General features: G+C 46.0%; 1 protein-coding gene across 1 annotated transcript; it reads left to right on the plus strand.

Moving 5' to 3' along the window:
• The first annotated feature begins 9,299 nt into the window (after positions 1-9,299).
• RIPPLY3 (ripply transcriptional repressor 3) lies at positions 9,300-20,507 on the plus strand. The gene is made up of 4 exons (XM_058523081.1): positions 9,300-9,443; positions 10,329-10,395; positions 15,276-15,343; positions 19,322-20,507. Exons 1-4 carry the CDS (start codon positions 9,340-9,342, stop codon positions 19,644-19,646), a joined length of 564 nt encoding a protein of 187 aa, XP_058379064.1. The 5' UTR covers positions 9,300-9,339; the 3' UTR covers positions 19,647-20,507.
• Positions 20,508-21,161: the final 654 nt, after the last annotated feature.

Raw genomic sequence — 21,161 nt, forward strand, 5'->3', positions numbered from 1 at the left:
GGCCCACCCTAGTGACCTCTTTTGACGTTAATTACTTCTTGAAAAACGCTATGTCCAAATACAGTTGTTTTCTGAGGTACTGGGGCTTAGGACTTCAACATATGAATTTGGAGGGGACACAGTTCAGCCCATAAAAAGCCCCCCTCCTTTTTTTGTGTGAAGAAGATTGGCCCTAAGCTAACATCCATTGCCAGTCTTCCTCTTTTTGCTGAGGAAGATTAGCCCTGAGATAACATCTGTGCTCATCTTCCTCTATTTTGTATGTGGGACACTGCCACAGCATGGCTTGATAAGTGGTGCAGAGGTCCATGCCAGGGATCCAAACCTGTGAACCCTGGGCTGCGGAAGCAGAGCTGGCAAACTTAACCACCATGCCACCAGGCTGGGCCCTAAGAAACCCCTTTTTATGGGGTGCTGGTTGCATAGCACAGGGTCATGGCTGACACCCCATACAGATGGGACAAGAAGAGGCCATTAAGGTGGGCTCGGGGGAGCTGTGAAGACTCTCAAGCATCATGTGTACAGTCCTCCTCCTGGAGAGCCAGGCCAGGTCCAGGTGGCACATAGCTGGTTTCACTGTGGAATCTGGGGGCTGGAGACACGTGGGGTGGGCAAGTTCCTAGAGCCACCACGTGGAGACTTAGCCCAGGGGCGAATGTATGACAGTGTCCTCAGGAGAGAACATCAGGAGCAAAGCGAAGGTGCCAAGTCAGTCAGATCAGAGGAGCAGGGCCAGAACAGGCAATGGGGACATCAGAAAGGACTGGGGCCAGGGATACAGTTTTCATTCAGGTTGCATCCACGTCAACAGAAAAATAAGCCTTCAGGTACAATCAGCTCGTGTCATGGAGTCCTATGATGATCTCAGGTCACGTCCTTCGGGACAGAGCCCCATCTTCCTGTGCACCTATAGGCACATCAGTCCTTGGGGTGGCCATCTCCCTGACCACATGCCTGAGCTCTTGCGTGCTGGGACAACAATGAATGGACTGGTGCCTGTTCCAGGTGCAAACCCTGACTCACGTAACTGAGCTGAGCAGCAGAGACCACTCCGAGGGTTGCAAACACTTAGTTGAAAGGCTACGCCCAGTCTCTGGAGTGCCTCCTCGCTCTTCAGCAGAGGGAATGGGCAGTGAGCAGGGCAAGCTTACTCGTCTCTCTTTCAAAGGTTAGAAAAAAATTACTGTCCATTTCCAGGAGCCCCAGATGCCTAAGATTGTCTTGCTTTTTCCTCCTCATGTTCCCCATTCCTCTCCTAGCTCCATTAAAATATATATTCACACAGAAAAGTGTTTTCACTTTCAACATCATAAAAACCCAGAGGGACAGAGGAAACAGGGAGGGTCTGAATTTCAACTTCTCAGAATAGAAGCAGAATTTCAGCCTAACCCAGAGCCTGGATGGTTTCATTTGAGAATGACCAGAATGAGCTATACAGGTCTTGCTGCCATCGGCCATTCACCTTCTCAACACAATTTATCTTCACAAGGGTAGCGCCCTAGAGAACCGGTGTGGCTGTAAGGTGAGATCAGTTCTAACAGGTGACTGACAGGTGACAGGAGTGCTGTCTTCCACAGAGCACGCTTGCTAAGCCCCAGACGCTGGAGGGAGCCTGCCTGGGCTCATGTCCTAGCCCGACTTTCAGGGTGATCTTAAAGTAATGATTTAACTTCTCTGTGACTTGGTTTCTGCAAAATATGGCTAATATTCCTCTCTCCCTTACACATTTGTGAGGACTGAGTGAACTAATATCCGCAAACCGTAGTGCCTGATACATAATAAATGGTCAATAAATGTTAGCCAACATTATTGTTATTACATTAGTTATTATTAGCATAGTAGGCAAGTCATTTCCTGAGCTTCTGTTATCGCATCTGTGAAATGGAGGGGAGCCAGGAATGACACTGATGGTCACTTCTAGCTCTGGGATCCGGGGTTCTGGCTTCTCTGATATTGGTTGGTCCATTTCTTTTTTTTTTTTTTCCAGACAACACTGCAAACAACTAGCTGATTAAAGTCCTAATAGGAGTTATTTTGTCCTCCTTTCGATACAACTAGAAGAGTGAATCTCATTACAGGATAAACTCACGGGCCAGTTTAGATACGACTGTAGCGGGTGGTTTAGTTCCCTGTGGCTGCCGTAACAAATTACCACAAACTGGATGGCTTAAAATAACAGAAAATTATTCTCTTGCAGTTCTGGAGACCAAAAGTCTGAAATCAAGGTGTCTGCAGGGTTGTTTCCTCCTGGAGGCTCATCCATTGCATGCCTCTCTCCCAACTTCTGAAGGCTGTGGCAGTCCTGAGCGTTCCTTGTCTTGTAGATGTATTATTCCAGTCTCTGCCTCTGTCTTCACATCTCCTTCTTCTCCGTGTGTCTCTGTGTTTCAAATCTCCCTCTGCTTTTCTCTTATAATTTCTCTCATAAGGATACCTGTCCTTATAAGGTATAATTGGATTTCAAGTTCACTCTAAATCCAGAATGATCTCCTCTGGATTTAAGGAGATCCTTAACTTAAAAACATCTGCAAAGGCCCTTTTTCTAAGTAAGGTCACATGCACAGGTTCTGGGGGTTAGGACCTGGACATATGCTTTTAGGGGCCACTCTTCAACCCCCTCTTCTGCAGGTGGACTACCACCCTGCTTACTTTGGGGACAGCCTGAAGTGAGAGCCTGCTACTTATCACGTGCCACATGTGGATAAAACATTCCACTTTCCATATTCTCTCATTTGGGGTGTTAAATCAAAGTACATAAGTAAGTTGGACAACTCAAAAGTACTTCTTCATTTTCTTCTGAAGCTAACCGTGGTCACAGCTACACACTCTCCAACACCTACTGGGCACCTACCATGTGTAGATGCTGTTCTAGGCACCAGGATACAGCAGAGAACCCAAACAGATGAAAGCCCTGTGCCCATGGGGCTGACATCCTAGTGGGAGAGGCAGACAGTAAATAAAATAAACAGATAAAAAATATAGTATGTTAAATGTGATAGACACTTTAAACAAGTGTCCAGGGAAGGCATCATCCTCAGGGGACACTTAAGTAAAGACCTGAAGAAGGTAAGGAGACAAGCTGTGCAGATACCTGGAAGGACAGTGTTTCAGGCAGAGGCCCCAAGAGACACAACTGTGTCTGGGATGATCCTGGTCCACAAACAGTCCAGAGGCCAGGGGCTCTAGGGGGAAGGATGGAGGGGAGAGCAGGAGATGAGATCCCAGAGGTAAAGGGGGTGGGAGGAAGATCAGGGAGGTCATTGCTATGGTCCTGGCTTTAACACGGGGAGTGTCTGTAGATGGTTCCAGCGTCCAGATGACAGTCATCATGGGGTTAAGCTACGGACATCCACAGTCAGAGAGAAGCTTGGTTATGAAACATACACAATTTCTCCATCTTTCACACCTTGAATATAATTTTCAGGTTAAAAAATTTTTTTTTTCCAAAAGCAAACTCAAGCTTTAAAATAATTTTTCAAAACCAAATATAATTAATCTAGCTCATGGCTGAGTATATACCCAAAAGAATTGAAAGCAGGACTCATATGAGTGCTTTTCACAGCAGTATTATTCACAACAGCCCAAAGGCAGAAGCAACACAAGTGTCCATCCACCAGGACGGATGACTGGATAAACAAAAGTAGTCTATCTATACAACGGAATATTATTCAGCCTTAAAAAGGAAGGAAATTCTGGCACCTGCCACAACATGGATGAACCTTGAGTACATTATGCTAAGTGAAATAAGCCAGTCAACAAAAAGACAGGGGCTGGTCCAGTGGCATAGTTGTTAAGTTTGGTGCACTTCACTTTGGTGACCTGGGTTCATGGGTTTGGATACCTGGCATGGACCTATACCACTCATCAGCCAGGCTGTGGCAGTATGCCACATATGAAAACAGAGGAAGATTGGGCACAGATGTTAGCTCAGGGCCAATCTTCCTTACAAAAAAAAAAAAAAACCCAAAAAGGAAAAACACTGCATGATTCCACTTATACAATGAACCTAGAAGAATGAAACTCATAGAACAGAAAGTAGACTAGAGGTCAGCAGGGCCAGAGGGAGGGGGAAATGGGAGTCATTGTTTAATGGGTCCAGAGCTTCAATTGGGATGATGAAAACATTCTGGAGACGGATGGTGGTGATGGCTGCACAATAATGTGAATGTACTTAATGCCACTCAACCATACACTTAAAAATGGTTAGAATGATAAATTTTGTAGTATTTGTATCTTACCACAATTTTTAAAAATAAAATTAATTAGTTATAAAAAACCCAAAAAACAAATATCTCTTATTCCCATGGAACAAATGCACTTTTTTTTTTTTGTCTCCAAAAATTCTTTCAGAAAATGACCACCTCAACAGCAGCAACGTCTCGGTATCTCCTGACTCAGCTTTCAAAGCTGCGGAGCACTTTGTGGCGTGATCACAGGAAACAGGGTCTGCCCAACAGAAGGAAAGGAAGTGGTCATTTCCCTGCTTGTCTTCAGCACTGTTTATGTAAAAATATTCTGCCCTCTGAGATGTTTTGACTTTTGGTATCCTCCTCCTAGGCAAGCCGGAAACCCTGAGGGTTAACATCTTTACTCTTTGTTTCTAAGCAATGACAGAAAGTCAGCTTTTGAAAAAGAAATTTTTAATGAAAGAGAGCAGAGCAAGAAATAGCACTGCAGTTTTATCTGCCTCCCTCACCACCTCCTCGGCAGGAATTCACACACTTGAAGTTATGCAATTTTTTCCCATTTATAAACCATGGGCATCATTAAGTTTCTTAAGATTTCTATACCCTTCGCCAAATTACTTCCTCTATCATAAAAATCTTCCTTGGACCCAAAAAAGTTTACGAAATAATTATAGCATACGTGGTAACACAAAAGCCCTTTGAATTCCTATCTCAATAGCAGTTTATTTCTTTTCCTGTTTTTTAATTCATCTACCTGCAGAAAGAACTTTAAAAACATCTTTGTTCTGTGTCGCCAATTAATTTATTTTTCATTAGGGCCGGCCCCGTGGCTTGGCGGTTAAGTGCGCGCGCTCCGCTGCTGGCGGCCGGGTTCGGATCCCGGGCGTGCACCGACGCGCCGCTTCTCCGGCCATGCTGAGGCTGTGTCCCACATACAGCAACTAGAAGGATGTGCAGCTATGACATACAACTGTCTACCGGGGCTTTGGGGGAAAAATAAATAAATAAAATTTAAAAAAATTTAATTTATTTTTCATTAAATACATTTGCACCAAAAACATGCATAACTATTGATTTCATTAATGGTTTGTGGAGTGATACTTAACCTCCTCAAGGATGGAGTGTCTACATAAATTTGGAATTCTTCAGTTAAGGAGACTTGCCTCTTCTCCGCATTTATTCACTTATTCTACATTTATTGATATCAGTATGAGCTCACTGATATTTATTTTATACTTTGGGTTATAATCCAATACTACTTTATTATTATTATTATTATTATTACTATTATTATTATTTTGGTGAGAAAAATTAGCCCTGAGCTAACATCTGTTGCCAATCCTCCTCTTTTTGCTGAGGAAGATTAGCCCTGGGCTAACATCCGTGCCCATCCTCCTGTATTTTATGTGGGACCTGCCACAGCACGGTTTGATGAGTGGTGCGTAAGTCTGTGCCTGGGATCCGAACCTGCAAACCCTGGGCCTCTGAAGCGGAGCGCACGAACTTAACCACTATGCCACCTGTCCTGCCCCAATACTACTTTATTTTGTTGCTCAAATTGTCTGAGCTTTGGCCATGTGGTCTTACGTGTGCTTGGCAGAAGGAAAAACAAAGACAAAACTGAGTGTCTACTGTGTGTGGTGTTGTGTTGGGTCCTTTCACTCTTTAAATTTATTTTTAGTGGCATTCAGTTTCCAAAGCCCATGTACAGCCTCAGGAACACAAGTCCTGGCTCTCAACCAGATGGTGACTTTGCACCAGTTACTTAATCTCGCTGAACCCCAGTTTCTTAATCTGTAAAATGAAGATAATGCCTATTTGCAGGGTTGGGGTGGATTAAATGGATAGCTTATAAAGTTAATATATGCATAAAAAGACAAATTGTCACCGATTAATTGCCCCAAGTAACTCAAAGGAGGCTTCAGAAGCACTTAACTGTTTTTTCAAAATGATTTTTTTAGGGGCCAGCCCAGTGGTGTAGTGGTTAAGTTCTCCCACTCCACTTAGGCAGCCTGGGTTCCCAGGTTCTGATCCTGGTGCGGACCTACACACCACTCATCAAGCCATGCTGTGGCAGCGTCCCACATGCAAAAATAGAGGAAGATTGGCACAGATGTTAGCTCAGGGCCAATCTTCCTCACCAAGAGAAAAAAAAATTCTTTTTTTAGTTATGTTAAGAGATGTAATCACCAACTGCTCTGAACTGGTCCAAACCCCACCTCAAGAGTGACACCTGCGCAGACCAACAGAGAAGTGCCCAAGGGATTACCTTTGCTTCATTTTAATGTTAAGATCTCCACCCCAGGAGGAGCCTAGGCCTTATTACCATAACATGCGATGCATGTGGAAGCATATTTTCCAACCGCGCCTGCGTGAGCGAAAACTCACCTCTGCATGTGATGACAAAACCTCCCTTTTGAATATTCATTTCCCATCTGAAATAAAAGGTCCCTGCTTTCCCTTGTTGTGAGAGCCACAGCTTTGGACATAATTCCCTGTGGGTTCCTTATTTGCTGCAAATAGATCTTACTTTGTGTGACACCTACTTTTGGTGAAGACTTTGATTTCAACTCACCAAGTAGTAGACCCACTTTGGTTTGGTAACAAAATCATTCCAATTATATGAGGTGTCTAGAACAGTCAAATCAATAGAGACAGAAGGTAGAATGGTGGTTACTCAGGGTTGGGGAAGGAGGAAAGGTGAATTAGTGTTTCATGGGTACAGAATTTCAGTTCTGGATGATGAAAAAGTAGTGGAGATGGGTGGTGGTGATGGTTGCACAACAATGTGGGTGTATTTTTTTTTTTAATAATTTTATTTATCCATTTATTTATTTATTTTCCCCCAAAGCCCCAGTAGATAGTTGTATGTCACACCTGCACAACCTTCTAGTTGCTGTACGTGGGACAGGGCCTCAGCATGGCCAGAGAAGCAGTACTGTTGGTGCGCGCCGGGATCCGAACCCAAGTCGCCAGCAGCGGAGCGCGCGCACTTAACCGCTAAGCCACGGGCCGGCCCAATGTGAGTGTACTTAATGCCACCGAATTGTATTTGAAAATGGTTAAAACAGTAAATATTATGTTATGTATATTTTACCACAATTTTTAAAAAAGTAATATATACTCATGGTTGAAAATTCAGAAAACATTTTAAAAATGTTTTAAATACTTAATAACCTCAGTATCAGGGGTCACTTCTGCTTTGTCATTTGTAGCCTCTGTGTACAGGTTGAATCCTACTCATACAATTTTGTCCTTTTCACATTATATCATGAGTATTTTCCCATGCTGTTCAAAACTCAGTAAACATTTTTATTAGCTGCATGATATTCCGCCCTCATTTATTTAATCATTGCCATATTTTTAGACCTATTTTTCAACATTATAAATAACACTATAATGAACATCTCTCTGTGATTAAATATATCTTCATTCCCATTTCGAAATACATCTTCAGTACAGACATGGAACTAGAATTACTGGGCCAAGAGGTGAACCTTTTTTTTTTCTTTTTGGTGAGGAAGTTTGGCCCTGAGCTAACATCTGTTGCTAATCTTCCTCTTTTTGCTTGAGGAAGATTAGCCCTGAGCTAACATCTGTGCCCACCTACCTCTGTTTTGCGTGTGGGATGCCACTACAGCATGGCTTGATGAAGGGTGTGTATGTCCACCCCCAGGATCCAAACGCAGGAATCCCAGGCCACCGCAGGGGAGCGCGCGAACTTAACCACTACACCACATGGCCCGGCCTCGAGGTGGACATTTTAAGGCAAGTGATATAAGTTGTTATACTTTCTCAGAAAGGTGCCCTGATTACATTGCCACAGGCTACCTGGAAGACACCCATTTTAAGACACCCACACCAGTTGCCTACTATTCCTTCATAAAATCCCCTCTACTTGGTAGCTTAAATACGGTATCTTGTTGCAATGTTGTCTGTTAATGTTCTTTGCCTTCCCCTACCCCACCTTTATACTTAGCGTCTTTTTAAATCGTTTGTAGGAAATTTTATATAGTAAGGTTATTTATAAATTTCTCCCCTCTTTGCCTTTAATTGGGTTTAATTATTGTCCAAATCTGTTGCTCTTAAAGAGGGTGGAAACATTTTAATCTCTGAAGTTCTTTGATTTTTTTTTGTTTTTTATCCATTAATTTAAATTACGTCAAGTAAGCTCCAGTCTCAACCGCAGCGTCAGCGGGGAACTGAGGAGCAGATCCTGTTTAAGAGAGGGGCCCGAGTCCAGGCCCGCGGCCACCAGCGGTGTCGCCCTGCGTTCCTCCCGCTCTGACCCTGAGCCGGGGACGGTGGCAGCCGCGCCCCGGGGCCCTCCGCCAGCCCTGCGGCCGGGGGAAGCGAACCCGGGCCGGGCACCGGCGCGGTCGCGGCTCAAGGCGCCTTCTAAGCGGGGCGGGGGGCTAACCAAAGGAAAACCCCACCCACCTCCATAAAGAGCCACATTCTTTTCCACGGCCCCCGCTGGGGGGCGGGGGGGGAAGGGTGCCCTTGTCTCTCGCTCCTCTCCGCAGCCTTCCACCGGCTGGAAACGTCGCTGTCGGGGCGTCCTGGGCGCCCGCGGTCCAGCACGGAAGGCAGGGCGGGTCCCCGGACTTCTGTAGCCGCCCCCCCAAACCGCGCGGCCCTTTTAGCGAGGTGGACGTGAGAGTCTCCGGAAATCGGGAGACCTAGATGCTCGCGCTGGAACCAGAACCCCGAGGTCTGTGGGGGACCCCTCCTCTCCCGCATCCCTAACCCGGAGGGAGCGCGCCCTACGGAAACGCCCACGGCCCTTGCCCCCCACGTGTCCCCTTCTCCGGGCTTCCCGTGTCACTTCCCGCCGTCCCCTCCCCGAGCTTCCTCGCCGCCGCCCCAGCGACCCTCCCAGGGTTTCCTTTGTCCCCTCCACACCCTTGCCCTGGGCTTCCCGAGTCCCCTCCTGGACATCACCCTCCCCATCCCACCCCACCCCCCACGCTCCCTCCTGGAGAATTTCTTTTCCCCTCCCCCTCCCCGGTTTCCCGTGTCCCCCTCCCCGCCCCGCCCCCGTTTTTAAACCTGGCGCCGAGCGCACTGGTAGGTGAGCGCCCTCGCCCAGCGGTTAAAGGCGCGGCCGAGTCGCTGGCGCAGCTGGAGGGGCGCGGGCTCCGCGGGCACCATGAGACCCGAGGCGGCGGCCGGAGCCCGGGAGGCGCGGGAGCGCGTCTGTCACTGTCCCGGGAACGGTCCCCGGGAACCACCGCCGCCGCGCGGGCCCGAGAGGTGAGGGTGTCCCCGCGGCCCCGCTGGACGCGTCGAGAGGCGCGCGGTGCGGCGCTGCGGGGAGCGCAGAGCGAGATGCTCCGGCTCCGCTGAGCCTCGGAGCCCGACGGCGACACGGAGCAAGTTCCTTAGCCAGAGACAGGGGCGCAGAGTCCTCTCGGTTCCAACGCACAGTTCTGAAGTGCGGAGGCCCAGGAGGTGCCCGCCAAGAAAGTGGGCCAACGCTTCAGTTTACAGATCTGAAATTCACCCGGGCGGGAACGTTGAAGTCTCGGGGCTCCGTCGCGAGCTTTGCAGGGGGCTCCTCTCAAATTGACTGTCACTTTTGGTGACAGTCTTTGTTTGCCCCGTGCTTTGGGCTCAGCGTTCGCTGTCCCCGGGCACCAGCCCTTTGGCAGGTAGTCAGGTTAAAATGGAATTAGCCGGGGAGGCGTGGAAGGGGCAGCCAGAGAGGAGGAATCGATTCCCCCTTTTTGCATGGTAGAACTCTAGAACCCTCTCTGTAGAGTCTAGATCCTTCAATAATTGACGTGGGTGCTGTTGAAATCGCTGAGTGACAAAGTAGCCACCGACAGTGGGGAATCTGGATTGAAGGACCCAGCCAGGCTGGGAGACGAATCCCTCAACTAATGTGTCCTCTGATAATTGTATCAGATGAGGGACTTCCCAAAGCCCAGTGAAGGCAGAGAACTGGGGATGTGGCAGGAGCAGAAAACACAAATGGCACTGGGTTTATCCAGAGACTGAGAATTTGAGAGGACATCCTGGATGTCCAGTGACTTTCTCAGGCAGACTTTAGAAATTATAAGAGTGATAACTCTTATGATATAATTTTAAAAGACAGCAGAAAATGCCGAGGTTCACTCTTGGTTCCTGCCATTCCAGCCCCACACCCTGGAGACCTTGGATCCTGACACCCCAAGATGCTGAGCCGAACAGAACTGGAAGCCGGGTAAGGTTAAGGTAGGCATTGTAGGTGTCAACAGTTCAGCCAGAAAGTGATACCATCTCTAAAATAAAAGGACCAGGAAAGGCCTCCCCGGCCTGTCCCTCCCTTAGTTATCTAATGCAGAAGTGCCTCCGGGTCTGGGAGTAGGAGCCTATGTGAGCAAGGTGTTGATCAGATCTGAGTCACATGTAGATTGGGTTCCTGTTTGCTTGTCCTTTCTTGAGAAGCAAAGCCACCTTGGCAGAGCTGTTTCATGGGCATTGTAAGAGATTTCTTCCATGTTGAGTTTTTTTCCTGCAAACCAGCCGGTAGAGAGAGGAGGGGAGAAGGCAGCCTCTGTCCCCCTCACCTTAGAGAAAAGCTGAGTGCACCATTAGTTCTGGGCTGGTGCCACAGAGCAAATACCGGCAGAGCCCTATCTGGGGTGCCCAGAGGTGCCGTTAAAAGCCCCCACCCCCTTCTGACCCTTTCTGAAGCACTTTTGGCCCTGTCTGCAAGCACTCCTGGGGTAACTCATGTTGTCTGAGCAAATACACTCCAGCCGAGGGCTTTGTGGGCAAAGATTAATCGCCACCACTATTCTTTTGTCTCCTGCATTGGTAACCGCATTGCTTTATACTTACTGAAGTAATGACTTGCTTTCAGAAAAGTTACCTTTCCTTTGTTTATTTTAAAATGTAAATTGATGACTTTTAAAATGCTGAAGTTAATCAGGCTGGGAAGGACCGTGTATTTACTTTACATAACATTTGGGGCATATAGCTTAGTGTGTACTTATTTGTAATGTGATAAGAAACTCAGGTGCAGGAAAGCAGACTTTCACGGTATTTTTGTATTGAGACTACTTTATTTAATTAGTCTGACAAATGGGTTTTAATTCAGTGACTATTTTTTACTTTAAGAGTGAGGCAAATAAAATCTATATCAGATTAACGAGGGATATGGTTTATTAGCCCACATTATTCTTACATGCAATGTCTAAATAATGGAAAATAATTCCTTCTTTTGCATTCAAACTTTAGTTCTCAAACCTAAGACTTAAAGGTGCTTGGGGGAGAGAATATGTAGAAGTTTACAATTATCCAATTTTCTTTTAAATGAAATGTATGTGGAACCTATCAGTTGTTTGCAAGAATAAAAATACTATAGCCTACTTGCTAATGTAAGGCAGGTGTTTTTTTCCTGTATGATGAGAAGGCCATTTGTGAGAAAAATGGAGTGCTTGCAGAAAAATGTTCTAGTGGATCGTCAGCACGGCACAGTGGAAGAAGCAGATGTGTCCGTGGATTTTTTTAGGGGGGAGGGCGGGTGTTCCGTGGGGCCTGTAGAGCTCGCGAGCTCGCTGCCCCGCTCTCCCTGGGCCGGCTCCTCGGAGAGCCCGGGTGGCTGGACAGAGAGGTCCACGGCCGGCGACTGCAGGCCCCGCGCACCGCGCACAGTCCCCGGGAGCCCCCGCGGGTTGAGCGCCACTCTGCGCGGGGAGGTACCGCTTCTTGCTCAACAGCCCCCTCTCCCGACAAAGCGGGAGAATTCCTCGGCTCCAGAGCCCTGCTGAGTATTTCTCAAGAAGTGTCATTGGCGGGGAGCGGAGGGGGATGAGGAGAGGATACTGCCTGGTGACCTGTGCCAGGACGGCCGGCAGGAAGAGAAAGATTAGAATAAAATCTCAATGCGAGGGAAGGCCTCACGGCCCTGTGTCTTGAGCAGCGGGGTCACCCTCATCCATTTGGTGCCCTGACCACCCCTGGGAGCTGTCTGCCTCCCCTGCCTGGGAAAAATGAACGACAGCCTAAACCTCTGTTGACCTCTGTTCCTTTTCCCTCCTGGCCACTTGCCGGCCCTGGAAGGGAGGGGATTTCCTGGAAAGAGGTGTCAGGGACTGTGTTTTCCTTGGCACCTCCCTTCTTCCAGGCTTCCCACATCTTAGCTTTAGGGACGGCAGGCATGCACAGAGGGGAGAAGGCGAGACCCTCACCAAAGACTGTTTGTGCCTGTTCTCTCGCTCTCGAGAACACACACACACCTTAAACGCAGTGCTTAACTTGTATACGTTTTTGTTCCCCTTGCATTATCAATTGTGAACATTTAGACATTTGCATCATCAGAAAAGGATCTTTTATTAATAAGAGGATATTTTGTAGCATAAAGTTTGTGTATGTTTGTGGGGTAACATTTTTAAAGTTTATAAAGGTGTGCCGTGGGGCCAGCCTGGTGGCCTAGCAGTTAAGTTCACGCACTCTACTTCGGCAGCCCAGGGTTCGCAGGTTCTGACCCCCGGCATGGACACGATGCACCACTTGTCAAGCCATGCTGTGGCAGCATCCCACATAAGGTAGCGGAAGATGGGCATGGATGTTAGCCCAGGGCCAATCTTTCTCAGCAAAAAGAGGAGGATTGGCGACAGACAGTAGCTCAGGGCACCACCGAACACTGCCTTTTGGTGCCCACTGAAGTTTGCATTGTTGCTTTAGACCCTCTCCCATCACAGGGTGTGAGATCACCCCTGGCAGCACAGGATTGCTTATAGTTGTAGGCTGAACCTCGTCAATTTGGGGTGTTTTATAATTACAAACGGAGCTAACACAGAAGTGAAACCTGGAGCCCCCAAAGAGTGAACCTCATTATGGAAAAGATTTTGTTCCAAAGAGCCTCATTTTAACTCCCTTAGCCCCTCGCAAGGTATTACAAAAATATGGCTGGTAAAAAGGGGATGACATTTGCTCACAAAAGTCACACACAGAAACACACCAAGGTCCCCTACAGGATGGAATGGCATGGTGATCGTTGGTGACAATCATTGGAATCCTTCCGTGTCATGCCCTCGCAGGTTTTGTCCCATTCCCCATCTGGTTCCTACTAAATTCCATGGAACCCAAGGGCTCGGGTTTCTGATCCCTTGCCCCAGTCCATTTCAGCTCTCTTTCAAGTTGTCCCCGATGGTCCATCCCAAGGCATCCCCCTCCGCACTTTCCACAGTAACTAAAGCTCTCTGAGATCTGAGATCCAATGACGGTTTCTGGCTCCTCAGCCCCTCGGGTGACTTAGCCACTCTTCAAGCCAAATCGTTTCAGGTCCAGCACCTCGGGAGTTTGGGCAGAATGGAATCAACCCTGGACAGGCGGAATGTGACTGTCTCTTCCCTCCCTCATGCTCACGCCGGTCACAGTTAGCACAGACAAGCCTGGCTCTCTCTCTGCTTGTGTCTTGTCTCCATCCGTCAATGTTGTCCTTAGTCGCCTGGCACTCAGACTAGCTTCCCTCTCTACTTTTTTTTTTTTTGGTGATTTCCTTTGCTGTACAGAAGCTTTTTGGTTTGATGTAGTCCCACGTGTTTATCTTTGCTTTTGTTGCTTTTGCTTGTGGTGTCAAATCTGAAAAATCGTTGCCAAGACTGATGTGAAGGAGCTTACTGTATCTGTTTTCTTCTAGGAGTTTTATTGTTTCAGGTCTTATGCTCAAGTCTCTAATCCAGACTGAGTTGATTTTTGTGTGTGATGTAAGACTGGGGTCCAGTTTCATTCTTTTGCATGTGTTCAGTTTTCCCAAAACCATTTATTGAAGAGACCGTCCTTTCCCCATTGTATATTCTTGGCTCCTTTGTTGTAAATTAATTGACCATATATGCATGGGTTTATTTCTGAGCTCTCTTCCGTTCCATGGATCTATGTGTCTGTATTTATGCCAGTACCATACAATTTTGATTACTATAGCTCTGTAATATAGTTTGAAATCAGGAAGTGTGACGCCTCCAGCTTTGGTCTTGTTTCTCAAGTTTGCTTTGGCTATTGGGGGCCCTCTCCTCCACTCTTGATCTTCAAGTGGTCTTGGGCCTTGGGAGGCTAGTGAAGCATCCTTGGAATCCATCTTTCCTTTCCCTCTGGTCACTGGTACTTGAGCTCAAATCTTGATCACCTCTTGCCAGGTGCCTCCAAGCCTTCACCTCGCCAATCTAGGCCATGTGCTGCTCCCAGCGGCCACCGTTATCCTTAAAACACAGATCCGATTGTTGAACTCCCAGCTCAAAAAACAGTAATGGTGTTAATGCCTGTCTCCAGAATGAAACTCAGACTCAATAGTGGCTACTTAAGGTGTTCTGTAATCGGTACTCAGCTTCCCATTGGAGCCCTTTTGCCAACACAGCCTCTCATTCGTTCCACCCTGGGCTCCACACCCTTCTCCGCCTGTGCTCTCTGTTTTCCTGCCTCTCAGAATTTGATGCTCACCTCCTCCAAGAATGGTTTCCACTTGGCACACCCAAGTGCCACTGATGCCTCTGCCAGGCCCTCCGTGAACCTTTCCCCATCCTCCTCCCTGCTTAGGGTCGTTAGCATCTTACTGTACGATGCTCTGTCGTGTAGTTATTTGCCTACATGGGTCTCTCCGTGTTAAGCTTAAAACACCTGAGCTGAGCGGCTGGGCTGGACTCATCTTTCCATCTTTGAATCCCTCACAGTGCCAACAACAGTAACAGGAAGAAGGGCTCATCAAATACTGCTAAAATCGGTACTGATACCAACAAGTGCAGACTTCAATTTTATTTTTTTATGATTATTATTATTTTTTTTGGTGAGGAAGATTAGCCCTGAGCTAACACCTGTTGCCAATCCTCCTCTTTTTGCTGAAGAAGATTGGCTCTGGGCTAACATCCGTGCTCATCTTCCTCTACTTTATATGTGGGACGCCTGCCACAGCATGGCTTGATAAGCCGTGCACAGTTCTGCACCCAGGATCCAAACGTGCAAACGCTGGGCCACCAAAGCAGAGCGCGTGACCCAACCACTATGCCACCGGGCCAGCCCCTTGATTTTATTTTTAAAAACATCGGGATGCTACGTTAGAGGCTCCTTGACTGTATCTGTGTTTGTATGTGTCTGTCTTTACAGCCTGAGCCTGGGGGTGACCAACAAACTTCTGGATCAAAGGGAGCCTTTGGGTTCCAGCATCCTGTAAGGTAATATATGACTTCACAGGAAGAAATATGTCATTTCCTTTTAATATAAGCATTAATATACTTAGTGTCTTCAACTGTATGCATTTTCAACAAAGTGGAAAATAATGTAGTCTATTCTCCAATATTATTGAGTTATTATTATCCCGAGGAACTTCAAGGGTATTTTGTTAGATTTCTGGGATCCATTCATTAATTCTGTTTTAATTCCAAGTTGGAATTGGCTTCTCTTTTCTTTATACCTTTTGTTTATACGTCTCATTGCATATTATGCCTTGTGTTAAATTTAACTGCATATTAATTGTATATACATATATACTTACTTAGATATTTAGATACATTTCTGTTTTTCTCCAAGCATATAAGTTAGTATGTTGCTTACTGCAAAGTAGACCTCCAAAATATATGTGTTGAATAAATGAGTGAGTGGATGGATGCTGCAGCCTCTCTCAGTAGTGTTTTCATGGTCCTGCTGGTGATCAGGACCCTCACTGCTTATCCCTCTTCATTTCGGCCATTTCAGGCAGGTTGCTCATGCTTAGGATTTTCGTCTGTCTCCCTGTCTCCACCTGTCTCCTGTTTCTCTCAGTCTGTTTCCCTCTCTCTCTCATTTCTTTCAGCAAAAGGAACCAGCCTATGCTGCCACCTCTCAGCAGGGTATTTTTGCCCTGGCTATCCTGGAAGACTGGAAGCCTTAATGAAACCCAAAGATACTAATTGCTAGAGATGAAATTTAGAGCCCCTCAGGCTGGTCAAAGAGTGATTTTTGGAAAAGGGAAGCTTTCCCGGCATCCCTTACATCATGGTCCTTAATCCTCATAGGATCCCTGGAGAAGCTTTAACAACACAGACTCTGCGTGGCTCCTCCGGAGGTTCTGACACACTTTTCTGGGGAAAGGCCTAGGTATCCGTATTTTTATAGGCTTCCCAGGTGATCCTAACCTGCAGCCAGGATTCAGAGCCACCACCCTCTCATGCCCTGTAAGCATTCGCCTGCACCACCTCCCCCAGGCCTGCCCTGCACAGACTCTCTGCTGTTGCACCCCAATTTTTTTTCCGGGGGGGAAGATTGGCCCTGAGCTAACATCTGTTGCTAATCTTACTCTTTTTGCTGAGGAAGATTGTCCCTGAGCTAACATCTGTGCCCGTCTTCTTCTATTTTGTATATGGGATGCTGCCACAGCATGCCTTGATGAGTGGTGTATAGGTACGCGCCCAGAATCCAAACCTGCAAACCCCAGGCACTGAAGCAGAGTGAGTGAACTTAACCGCTATGCCACTGGGCCAGCCCCACTCCCCAATTTTTGATTTATTGAAAATGTGGCGACTGGGGAGGTATGAGCTGCATCTGTGTAACTGTGTATTGCAAACTGAATACACAATTTTATTTTATCTTTTTATTGCAGAAAATTTCCAACACACACAGAAGTGGAGAGAATAGTACAATGAAACCCCATGTGCCCGTCACCAGCCTCAATAATTATCAATTTTCTTCAGATCTGTTCATGTTTATCACTCTCTCTAAATCATTTTTTGTTGTTGTTGTTAGAATATTTTTAAAGCAAATCTCAGACATCCTACAAATTTGCCTATAAATACCTCAATATAACACCTAATTTTTAACATTTTTAACTCTGCCTATATTTCTGTCTTAGACATATATCCCTTCTGTCTGTTGCAGAGTTTCTCAACCTCAGCACTATTGACACTTGGGACTGGAGGATTCTTATTGTGGGGACTGTCCTGGGCATTATAGGAGGGTTAGCAGTGTCCCTGGCCTCTACCCACTAAATGCCAGTAGCTTCCCCTCAGTTACAACAACCAAAATTGTCCCCGGACATGGCCAGATGTCCCCTGGGGTTGAGAACCATGGGTCTATTGGCAATCGTAGCAAGTTTGAAATTGTGATGCATTATTTATAGCAGGGTGTTTTCTCTCTCCTATCCAAAAAGGGGAGAAATTGAAATCAGCTTTGCAAATAAGCAGATCAATTGATAATCCCTTTCAGTTCCTCAGAATACCTCAGGGAACAATGCAAACAAATTAGTGAGTAAAAGGTACAAGGATAAGAGATTAAGGGGAGGGTGGGCAGTATTTTTAATACTTTCCATGTATAACTGGAATCCTAAATTCACCAAACCTGGATTTAGAGGTTCCAAATTTTATATATTAGTTATTTTCTTTCCTTCTTTTTTTTCCTTCCTTCCCTCTCTCTCTTTCTTTCTTTCTCTGTCTCCCTCCCTCCTTCTTTCCATCTTTCCTTCCTTCCTTCAAGACAAACAGCCAGGGTTGCCATTTTCTGTTCTGGCAAAGTGATGGACCAACCCCTGCAGCTTCTCTACAGCAACATCCAGAAAGGTTAGCCGCTCAGGGTATCAGAGTCAAGTTTCCTCAAGAGCCCAAAGGGTCACAACATTCCCCATGCTTGGGGGTGTTGGGGGCTGGGGCCTAACCTAAATACAGTCATGCACCACATATATGACAGTGGTCCCATAAGATGAGTACTACAGAGCCTAGGTGTGTAGGAGGCTGTACCACCTAGGTTTGTATAAGTACTGTAGGGGAGGAAGAAATTTTCCTCTATCCTTCTAGGTTCTTCTGGCTGGTCTAAGAATTAAATTGACATGAGACAGATTGACAGGAGAAAAACAAACAAAAATTTAACAACATGTATACATGGGAGAAACCCAGGAAAATCAAGAAACTTGCCAAAATGGCCAAAGCCCTCACTTTAAATACCATCCTCAGCTAAAGACAAAAGGTGTTGGGAATGGGGAGAGTCAGGCACTTCAACAGGAAGTCAGGCAATTCACAGGTAGATGAAAAGGAGCAAACATTTGGAAAACAAGTGTTTGGCCACACAGAAACAGAAGAACACAGAGGGGAGCCCAACAAACAGGCTTTTCTACCTTCCTCTTTGTCTGCCACCTGGTTCAGGTTATGTTAAGGAGATAGCTTGCCTCCTGAGACAGACTTTTTTCTTTTTTTAATTTATTTTTGTGAGGAAGATCAGCCCTGAGCTAACATCCGATGCCAATCCTCCTCTTTTTTTGCTGAGGAAGGTTGGCCCTGAGCTAACATCCGTGCCCATCTTCCTCCACCTAACTGCTTGCGCCACAGGGCTGGCCCCTGAGACAGACTTTTTTATCCGAATTCTTTTAGGCAGTTAAGGGAGAGGTAACAAGAAAAACTTTCTGAATCTTTTCTTTCTTAAAAATAATCAGCCTAGGGGCCTGCCTGGTGGCGTAGCAGTTAAGTGCGCACGGTCCACTTCGGCGGCCTGGGGTTTGCAGGTTCGGATCCGGGCGCACACTGACACACCGCTTGTCACACCATGCTGTGGCGGCGTCCCATATAAAGTAGAGGAAGATGGACACGAATGTTAGCCCAGGGCCAATCTTCCTCAGCAAAAAGAGGAGGATTGGCATTGGATGTTAGCTCAGGGCCAGTCTTCCTCACACACACACAAAAATAATCAGCCTAAAATAATCCTCCTGTTAATGAGACAGTTGTGGTGGCAAATTTTGTTCCCCCTTCAATACACTCTATGATGTTCACACAAGGATGAAATTGCCTAAGGAATCATTTCTCAGAACGTATCCCTGATATGAAGGATGCGTGACTGTAGGACATTTATTATCTGGGAGGAACCAGGTCCTCCATTCGATCAGAGTGAGCCTCTTAATCTTGAAACTCTGTTTTAATTTCCTTTTACCTTCATGGAAGCCCACCCTTTTTCCTGTTTTGGTCTAAATGGAGTTGCTCACTCCGATTATAGCTCATTTCTGAGCCAGTGTGGCCAGGTTCCTCCATCTGCCCACAGTTTTGTGTTCTGGTAACTTAAAAAAACTGCTGTGTGCAGCGAAGGCAAAATCAGAGACAGAGATTGGGAGTTAGCTGCTTCAGGGAAAAGGATCCTCTAGATGGAGTTTAGAACTATTTTCAAGTTGATTAATGGTGTATTTGTTTCTTAAATGTTAGACTTTATTTACCCATTTCTAAGAGTCAAGAATATCTGCAGAGTTCCGGGGAAAAAGTGCTGGCCAGTTTCCCAGTGCAAGCCACGATTCACTTCTACAACGATGAATCCGATTCAGATGAGGAGGAGCAAGAGGAAGAAGCCCAGCCCCCCGATCTTCAGTGCCAGGGGACAGAAGGTCCGGTGGAAAACGGCCCAGGGGGGAAGGGCAGAGACCGACTGACAAACCCAGGATGCAGATCCGGAGGATGTGGTGGCCTCGGTGGTAAGGGTCCACTCCCCCACCGTTATTCTCCAGGGGGTGCTGAGTGCTCCTCATTCAAATAAATCAGGTCTCTCTCCCATGCCAGACTCACCTCACATACACTCTTGGGTTCAGCCGTTCCAGGACACTTTGCATTTCTGCTGGGTCTAGGGAGTCGTGGCTGTTTTGACTATCTCTGGTCAGCGTTCCACTCATGGCAAGAACTCAGTTTTCACTTTTCCTGGTCCTGGTGATTCTTCAAGGCACTCACACACTGAGAAAGGATTCTAGGACCAAGAGAAGGTTTGTGTCAACAAGGGTTGTTGTTGGGTAGGGCCAACTTTCAAAGCACATTGAGCATTACTCTCTGCCGATCAAATCATTATTCCAACACAGATTAATAACCCACCCATGCCTCTCACTTAACCTGAGACTCATTATTTGGCTATTTCTGCTTTTGTAAAAATGATTTAAATAATCCCCAAGGGTTGATGTGGTTGCTCTGTGGCATTCTGAAAAAATTTATTTATGAAAAACAAACAAAGCAATGAATAATTTCCATAAGAGTAACAGAAATAAAAAGATATGAATTTTTAAGGAACAGTTCTGGATAAAAACTTATATGAATCTTGTCTAAGGGCTGTGTGTATGAATAGAGAGAGAGGGGAGCCATAATCCCTAGTTGGGAACAGCTTTGGGCTTGTTACTTGAATAGAATAACACTTTTCAATCGAAGTATCAAATGTAAAATTTTCAGTTTTTTATATTTTGATGACCAAATGAGTGTATTCCTCAAGGTTTTTTACTTAACCATCTTACATGTGGTTCTCTTCCCAGTTTCCCCTTGAAATAAATGTTTTGAAAGAAAAAATGTTTGATAATCACCTTTTTTGTTTAAGACATTTTTAGATTTAATTCATTCTTTAAAGTTTTAAAAAGTTTGTCAGGATGTTTTTATATTTAACTCTTTCGATGATATTTATCGTCTTTAAGAATGTAGAAAAAGTATAAAAAATAAAACAAAATGGCCTATGACCTCAATGCCCAAATAATCCATTAACCTTAAAAAATAGGAGTAACACATGCAAACATTTTAACAATCCAAACAGTATAGAAAAGTACACATTGCAAAGAAAAGTCATCCTCGCCTGTCCTCCTCTTTTTCTGTCCAAACGTAGCTAACATCAATTGTTTTTTTATTGTTCCACCCCTTTAAAAAATAACTTTTTTTGCTTTTTGTTTTTTCTTTTTTTTTGTCTCTTTCTTGTTAAAATTTTTTGTGGCAGGGCTGGCCCCGTGGCTTAGCAGTTAAGTTCGTGCACTCTGCTACTAGCAGCCCGGGTTCGGATCCCGGGCGCACACTGACGCACCGCTTCTCCAGCCATGCTGAGGCCGCGTCCCACATACAGCAACTAGAAGGATGTGCAGCTATGACATACAACTATCTACTGGGGCTTTGGGGGAAAAAACAAGGAGGAGGATTGGCAATAGATGTTAGCTCAGAGCCGGTCTTCCTCAGCAAAAAGAGGAGGATTAGCATGGATGTTAGCTCAGGGCTGATCTTCCTCACCGAAAAAAAAAAAGAAAAGAAAAAAACC

The sequence above is a fragment of the Diceros bicornis genome, chromosome 27 (assembly GCF_020826845.1).
Source record: "Diceros bicornis minor isolate mBicDic1 chromosome 27, mDicBic1.mat.cur, whole genome shotgun sequence".
NCBI classification, from domain to species: Eukaryota; Metazoa; Chordata; class Mammalia; order Perissodactyla; family Rhinocerotidae; genus Diceros; species Diceros bicornis.